At 48.2% G+C, this 8,147-nt stretch overlaps 1 protein-coding gene across 5 annotated transcripts; it reads right to left on the bottom strand.

Annotated features, from left to right (window-relative positions):
• Positions 1 to 1,937: 1,937 nt before the first annotated feature.
• Positions 1,938 to 8,147, bottom strand: LOC142018326 (uncharacterized). 5 transcript variants are annotated; one of them, XM_075004051.1, is made up of 4 exons: positions 7,958 to 8,147; positions 7,117 to 7,239; positions 6,145 to 6,370; positions 1,938 to 4,221 (listed from the first exon to the last, which is right to left on the bottom strand). In XM_075004051.1, the coding sequence occupies exon 4, from the start codon at positions 4,200 to 4,202 to the stop codon at positions 3,018 to 3,020; it is 1,185 nt and encodes a 394-aa protein (XP_074860152.1). In that variant the 5' UTR covers positions 4,203 to 4,221; positions 6,145 to 6,370; positions 7,117 to 7,239; positions 7,958 to 8,147; the 3' UTR covers positions 1,938 to 3,017. The 5 variants fall into 5 exon arrangements, with proteins under 5 accessions (XP_074860152.1, XP_074860150.1, XP_074860149.1 ...); XM_075004049.1 differs by having other exon boundaries at positions 6,242 to 6,370; positions 7,958 to 8,146; XM_075004048.1 differs by having other exon boundaries at positions 6,300 to 6,370; positions 7,958 to 8,146.

The raw sequence follows: 8,147 nt of genomic DNA, 5'->3' as shown, positions 1-8,147 counted from the left end.
AAAAACACAGAAGGGGAAAAGAAAGGCACAACAAACACAAAAAATGCAACTTCTTTCTATGATGTTGATTCCAGTAATCTTGTTGGAAAAGTACAGGCACAATGCATGGTCTTATCAGGTATTCCATTATTGGTGATTAGGTTTCAGCAGGTGGACCTAATAATGTTACAGCTCCCTTTCTCTTGTGCTTAGTCTGGTCGGGGCATTTTTAAGGATCTTGAAACTCCAGCTTTCTGGGAGATTATGGGCTTGGTAGCTCATTGTAGTAGCCAGGCTTTGCATTCAAAACCTTTAAGGGCCCACAAAACAGTTGGTGGGAGGAATAGCTGTGAGTATTTTGGGCAGGAAGGAATAGCTCTGGTTACTTTGTTTACCAATGGGGCCAAGTTTTTGACACTAATATAGGTATTTAGGTTCACTAGGGTTTTTTTTATTTTGTTTTATACTTCTTTTTTTAAATAATTTTGGAATGAGATTTGTAGGCTTTCTTGTTCAGTTTTTCTGTCTCCCTTTTTGTATCTTTTTCCATTAGCATTTGTTGTAGGCTATTCTGACCTTTTATGAACGTAGTTTTTGCAGTTGAACTCACCATTAGTGTAAATTTTGTATGTCCAGTTATTATAAAGGGTCCCTACCTTGGGACTAGGGTTACCATATTTGACCTTTCAAAAAAGAGGACACCCCTGAGAGGGACTGTCTCTGTATCTGTTATTTACCAACTCCCCTTGTGTTAATGTACTATATATACTATAATACAGTAACGCAAGGGGAGTTGGTAAATACCGATACACTCCCTCTCAGGGGTGGCCTCTGTCTTTTTTTTTATATATATGGTAATACTGCTTGGGACAGTTCTTATGTCAATGCTTTGTTATCATTGCAAAGCTGCATCTTGTTCCAATGGCTAGCACATTGGTCTCTTCTGGCTCAAGGTATTATAGGATCCATGGCTGTGGGGGAGCCCATAGCTATCAAAATTCTAACCTGACTCAACAAGAGGTAAAACAGAACTGCAGAGTATAGAGTCATACTGTTGGATCTCACTCGCAGAATCCCCCTTCACCTGGTGCAGGATTTGGAGCCCAGACTTCATGCTCCAGCTTGGGGAAACTGTCAAATTAAAGGTGGAATTGATTGAATGCCTGAGTTTGTCAGTTTTAATTGCACTATTCCCAGTGTGTGGGTGGGAGGAAATGGTCCCTAGCCATGTCTTTTCTGCCCGGTTTCCCTGGGAGCTTGGTGGGTGCTGGGGAACTAAAAATCCAAAGCATGGAAGAGTTTATCTACATGTGCTTGAAGCGTACAACAAGCCTGTTATCCTGGGAAAAGAAATGGTTTTGGGGGTGCACAGGCGCATAAAACTAGGCAGAATGAGTTAAAACTGAGCAACCCAAAGCACAGGGTAAGGAGCAGGGAGAATCCCAGAGCTCTGAGATGAATCTGGCTCAGACACAGTCTCTGAATGGGACAGGTTGGAGGCAATCAGCTGGAGCACCAACATTTCAGAGTACTAGAATGTATCTGCCAGCCACAGGCTCAGAGGATGAAGGACTGATGGTATCTTTTCCATCTGTGATGGAAACAGGACTTAGGTGTGAAATTACAGCTGTTTTCTTGATTACTGTTTGAGACGTAAATGGCACTGTTGGTTACAGGGGGAATGGGGGAAGTCTGGCTCCTATTGTGCTGTGGGACACTCTGGAAATGGGGGAATTCCAAAACCCACAAAAAGCACCAGTTCATCCATGGGAGAAAATGAGAAGCAGGTACAGCCCCATGCTCCAAGGTATGTATGTGAGTACAAACAGCTCAAAACAGGTGTGCATTGTTTTGGCGTGTGTGAGGGGACACCCAGTCCTGGTAACAAATGCATTTGCTGCAGTGCTTCTGGTTAGTTATCACTCCACCACTGGATCCCAATGCAAATCACACGAGAATCTGCCAAAGTGAATATTTTATTTGGACACTTAAGTTTCCAAAACACAAGTAATTTGAGTTAACCAATACAGTGATTTCAAAGACACAGGTTGCTGTACATACTTTTGGGGGACACACAGAGTTAACTATTGAAGAAATAAGCTTTCATTCAAAATGTCTCTGGGGAATCTCTTGGTTATGTAGTTATAGTTGGTTCATATTTGAAATGCTAACTGATGAATACAGTATTGTCTTCCTGCATCTGCAGATAGCCTGAAATAGTAGCTCTAAATTATAATCCCTTTCCCCCACAATCTCATAGGGTTCTACTGGGTTTCAGGGAAGTGGACAGTTGAAGGCCCCTACCTTGGTGGACTGAAATTCAAGTTTAGTCCTGAATTTTCACCCCAGATCGTTAACTGGAATTCATCCCTGCCCTCTCCAGTAACCTTCAGTTATTACAGTTATGCTATTATATAGTTGTCTCTCCCATCCTAGGACCAACATGTTACATAAGATGGGTGAGACTTCCCCACCCACCTTTATTCTCTACACCGTGAACTAAACCAACTTACTTCCCCAGTGATGGGATAGTTTGCTGCAGTTGCCAGGTACTGGAATGAGCTCAAAAGAGGACATCATTAGAGAGACTATTGCACTTGTCTGCTGAAAGATGAACTCAGAGCTGTCCCAGAGCACTAAATGCCAGGGGTTGCAAAAGAACCATTAAATCATTCCATGAGTCTCCACTCTAGAAGACAGTGGTAGATACAGTACTTGCTCCATGGAGTTTACACTTAAACAGGAAGGAAGAGTCCAGTCTCAAGTGGTGTCTGTTACTGTCACTACAGCCATACTCCTGTAGTGAAGATGCTTTGTATATGAGCTGTAGCTAGCTCATTAGAAGACACAACTACAGCATGTAGGGCACAAACCTAGCTCGATAGATGTAATTATTAGAGGTAAACCAGGCCTTAGCAGGTATGCTCTGGATCCCATAGTTCTAGAGCAGAACCAGAGATAATCCATTAAACTACTTTAATGGCCTCTGGTGAAGGCAGAAGTCCATGATGGGAGTGTGGCATGATGGCTCCATTACTTTATTCTTCCTTAGCCCAAAGACAGTTGCTTTTCCTCTCTTCCAGGTGAGGAATCACAGCCTCCATGTAGAACTTCTCCAGCTTCAGCTCAGTTCTCCTCCAGAACTCTGCATCGAAGTTCACGGAGGTGATGACTGTATCTTTGTTGGTGTGAACTACAAAGTCAGCCCTGTCAAAGCCTGTTGTTGCCAGCTGGCACTGAACTTGAGTGTAGTAGGGATGGTCTCTCTTCAAGGAGTAGGATTTGCCATCTGCTTCAAGGCAGAAAGCTTTGTCCTTACAGGCCTCTTTCACAGTCTTGTCCCTGTGTTTATAGGGACACTTGACTTCCAGCAGTCCCAGTAGCTTCCCTGTATCTGCTTCTCTGACAATTCCATCTGGGCTGGCTGCAAGCCACTGCTTCCCTGGGTGAATGAAAAGGCCACAATCCTTCACCTTCACAGGCCTACCTGTTGTCTTAGACTGGAGCTCCTCATAGGCCTGCACTGCTGCCTTCTCGTTTCGGGTGCCCCAGGACATGGCTGGGGTCTGCACTTTGGAACCAGAGCTCACCACAGCCTTGAGGTAAGACTGGGGCACCTCTGAGGTTTTGCCATTGACAAACTTGCTGTTTGCAATCCTGGGTGCGACTGAGGCTGTGATACGGTTTTCACGCCACTCATGCCACTTGGGATTGTCCCTCTGGCCCCGGGTTTCTCTCTCTACTTTCACCACGTCTTCGCTAGTCAGAAGAGAAGGAAATTTGCTTGTTTTGGCCTGACCAGTGGTATTGGCTTGAGAGCGGCTGGATCGACTCCCTCTCAGACAGGAGTCGGCACTGGAAGGTGCTTTTTCTGCTGTGGAGCAAGATTTCCCTCCAGTTGTTACTGAGGGGCTCTTAGCTGTCACTCTGTAGCTTATCTTGGTGTCTCCTTGATCACTGCCATGTGCTGCAGTAGCCCTTGTTTGGGAAGAGATCTGCCTTGCTCCTCTGGCAGTGGTGCTGCTGGCTGGCTTGTCTGTATGTCCTCTGCTGGTGTCCGAACCCCCAGCAGCCTGAGCGCTCTTAGGTTGGCTGGCTGTGGTTGTCCTCTTGGCCTGGGTAGAGGAGGCAGAAGAAAGGGGTGCTGCTGGGGTAGCTTTGGGCGCGGTTGCAGCCTGGCGAGGTGAGGCTGTGCTGTCAGAGGATTTCCTAGGTCTCACCATTGTTCAGTGTCAGGTCACGCTGCGTGGGCACAAGAGAAAGGTAAATGTACATCCTCAGCATAGGTTTTTCCCTAAGCTGTACAGACACGCAGCTTCCCATTAAGCCCTGTGCAGGGACTCGGGGCTGTAGCTGAGAGAGATCTCTCTTCCCAAGCCTTGAACCTGCTGCAGCTGGTGGACAAGAGTGCATCCCTGCTGACTCCAGCACCAAGCTGCCACAGCTGGTGATGAGGGCTCCCCCTCCTCCAACCCCAGCACAGGCCACCCATGCCCAACCTCCCAATTCACCCTGATTTTTTCCCCTCCATCCCTGAGCACTCTCCTGTACCCCAAAACCCTCATTCCTGCCTCTGTCCCATAGCCTGTACTTCCTCCTGCACCCCAATCCCCAGCCTAGAGCCCCTCCCCAAATCTAAAGCCCCACTCTTGCAACCCAAATGCCTCATGTCCAGTCCCACCACAGATGTGTGCCTCCAGCCAGAGCCTTTGTACCTCAACTCTGTCCCAGCTCTGAGCCTCTGAGACCCAGTTCCACCCTCGGGTCCACCTCCCCAGCAGAGCCCTCACACTCTTGCACCCCAATCCTCTGCCCTAGGCTTGAGCCCTCTCCCTCTCCCATTCAGAACCCATTGGCCCCATCCCCACAACAGACATGTTGTTGTGTGCACCAGTCTGAAGGTGATGTCACACATCACCTCCCGATTGATGCACATAACATTCGTGTTGGTCAGGTGGGCAAAATTAGAGAAAACATTGATTCCCAGACCAGCACAATTTCCTGGGTTTGACAAGGGCTTGTGGGCTTGAGGCGGATTATGTCCCATGTGAGCATGAGTCCCTACTTCCCTCTGCAAGACTTGGTATTTACATATTAAGCTGTTCTGACACCTTAGTCCCTGTGCAAAATTCTTCCCGCCAGGCTGTGGTATCTGCCAGCTGAGCTAGGGATAAGGAGCATGCCAATACATCAGTGTGCCATGCTTTCCTTTATCCTCCTCCTTTGTGGCTCTGTAATGTCTGACCTCCCTTCAGACAGCTGGTTCTTGTGTCCTGCAACTCCAGAGGATGCATGGCTCTGCCCCGGGGGAAGCCAGCTCCGACCTGAAATGGAGTTGACCCTGAGAGGGTTCAGAGAAAGGCAGGGTATGAAGCTGGGGCTCTGTCATGAGAGCTGGAGCTGTGATTGATGGGAAGGGATGCAATAATAATTGTCATGAGAGCTTAGTGAGATCTCTGAGCCATTATGAATCCCGTTTTGTTTTGTGACACCATTTGTGAATGTAACTTTAACTAGAGCATCCATTCTGTAGCACAGCCTTGAGATCTAGTGGACAAACTGAAAAGCTGAGAGAGCAATTTCAGTACTAGAACAAGTGTTGTTTTTTTTCCCCCCTACTGATGGAGCTAGCGATTGTCTGTCTACTCAGAACCTCAGAGGGTTGGGGCTGAAGTCTGGACCTTCTTTCAGCACACATGAGGAAGCGGGGTGCTTTTCTAAGGAAAGAAGGTTATTCTATTGCCAGGCTTAAGGACTTGGACCCAATTCAGGAGATATGAGTGATAAGATCAGACAAGACAGTATTGTTTTCAGCAGTTTGTTTTCCACAAATCTGTACCTCTCTGGCCCTTTTAAAGAGTAAAATATTTGGGCTTAAGAAGTGCTTCTCCTAAGCCTGTTTTCATTGCCTAGTGCCATGCTGACACTGAAGGGTTTAACTAGAAAATCAGAGCTCCCACAGAACTCTGGGGGAATGTGATTAAGGAACTGGGGGGTACTGGTTGGATTGTGCCACTGTCTTCAGGAGCTCAGGAAAGGTATCAGAAATGGGTCTGCACCTGGCAATATGCCTGAAGGACCCAGAGCTAGGACCAGTGATTGTCTCTATCCAGACCCAAGGGGCTCAGAAAGGTAGGATTTAATGGTTCAATACAATCAACATACTGGTGATCATCCAGAGAGTGGGTCTGGGCCAGGTTTTGACGGCTGGTTCTTTCCACCTTGAAAATGCTCCCTCAATACTAGAGAAACTCCAACTTGCCTGGTTCATGCTCAAGACTCTTATAAAAACTGTTTCCTTTAAACCAATCAATCTTCACCTGTAGCATGTGCAATTCTAATTCAACAGCAGTGCCAACTTCCAGGTCTGCACAGAGATTTCCTGTCCAGTCTGCAAGAAATGCAAAAGTGACAGCAGGAATTAAGGTCAGGTAAGCTGGAGATGCATATCATTTCTCCAAGATCCAGCAGGATAAACAGAGGGCAAAGTCACTTCACTCTGTGCAAGGCTGCTGGAGAGCAGCTGCCTGATAGGAGTGGAAGTCTGATTTCCTGACCCCCTACTCCAGTGCTCCTTTTACTAGCCCAAGCTGTATCTGTCTATACAATGTGTACCTTTACGTGGCCCCGTGTTCACTGGATTGTTTATTAAGTAAAGAAGCTCAAGAGAATAGAGACTCCCTCTTTGCTGGCCTATGAAGGGCCCTGGCCAGCGGCAGTACAGGGTATATAAAGGGGATTAGAGTGCTTCAGAGCCCCAAAGTAATTAGAGCCATGGCAAATGCCCACTTTCTCCTATGTGTTTGCAACCTGTCAAAGGCCTGCTTTCTTCATGACTCTTCAGAAATCAAAGCTCTGAAATGACACATACTCTAGGATTTCCCTTCCCCTTTCTGGCAGGAAAAGCTGTTAAGAGCCAACAATAGACTCCATTTCGGTAAACGTGCCCTGGCCTGCCTCTCTCTTCCATGCTCAGGAATCTTACATTTGGAAGGACAGATAGTCAATTTCATCAGTTCTGGGACTCAGGGTTACCTGAAGGGATAGCATGAACACTCCTAACAGGGTGATAATGAACTTTTTAAAAATGTAATTAAAGAAGTGAAAAAGTATTCTGTTTTGACTTCTGCCACGTACCTGATCCCTGTGAGTAACCCTCCAGTTTAGGGGCTCTGTTGTGCTTTTGGATACTGGTGTCATTTTGCAAACAGGGCCAGCTATCTTCTGATCAGCTTCAGAAAGGTGACATTTTCTTCGGATCTAAGGGTGATACCAGTCTTTCAGATCTCTAAAACTGACTTCCCTGGGCCTCCCTGTTTCACTCACTAGTCCCACCCTTCTTTTCAAGTGCATTGCCAGGGGCATGACAAGATGACCAGACTCCAGTGACTCATGTTCCATTCTGCTAACAAGCCCAGGCATATCTGTCAGGAGGAGAAACTGCTCCAGTTTACATTCGCGCATGAGACTGAGGGAAAGAAGCATCATTTATACCTCAGTCTACAGTTGAAATTCACAGGAATTTTTCCTGCTTACTCTGTACCATCCCACCTTTCGTAGCTTCTTCCAGACAAGTCCCTGGGAGCTTAAAATGAAACTTATTCCCCCCTAGAAATACAGTTCCCAGCTCGGCTTGTCCTTAATGCTGTGTCTGCTGGTAGAGGCTTGCTCAGCTAGCGGTGGGCTTCAGTAAACCACCCCTCTGCGCTGAAGGCTCGTCGGGTTGTAGGAAGCAGGGTTCACGTTAGTCTGAGCGCCCTCCCTGTCTGTGGATAACAAGGCCTAGAGGGCCGCAGCCCGGAAGGGGTACGGACAGTTCAGGAGTGGAGCTTTTGGCTTGCAGGTCATCCCGGATCTGAGACCGCCAGGTTAACGCGTACCCCGGAACGCCCCCAGGCAGGGGCTCAGCTCAGCTCCTCCGCCCCCTCCAGCGGGGAGCCCAGTCCCACTCCACCCCGGCGGGGGGCCCGCTCCCTACCTGCGTCCCAGCGCAGCGCCCGGGGCCGTACCGCGCCGCTTCCTCACCCCGCACCCGCCACCGGCTGTGTCTGCGGACAGAGTGGCTGCTCCGCCCCCTCCCGGGGCGGGCCGCTGGAGGGGCGGGGGAGCCGCCGCCTGAGAGTTGGGAGGGGCAAGGAGGGGGCCATGGCATGGGGGAGGGGTCGTAT

The sequence above is a fragment of the Carettochelys insculpta genome, chromosome 10 (assembly GCF_033958435.1).
Source record: "Carettochelys insculpta isolate YL-2023 chromosome 10, ASM3395843v1, whole genome shotgun sequence".
In the NCBI taxonomy this organism is placed as follows: Eukaryota; Metazoa; Chordata; order Testudines; family Carettochelyidae; genus Carettochelys; species Carettochelys insculpta.
This window is presented reverse-complemented; position numbering and strand designations above follow the sequence as displayed.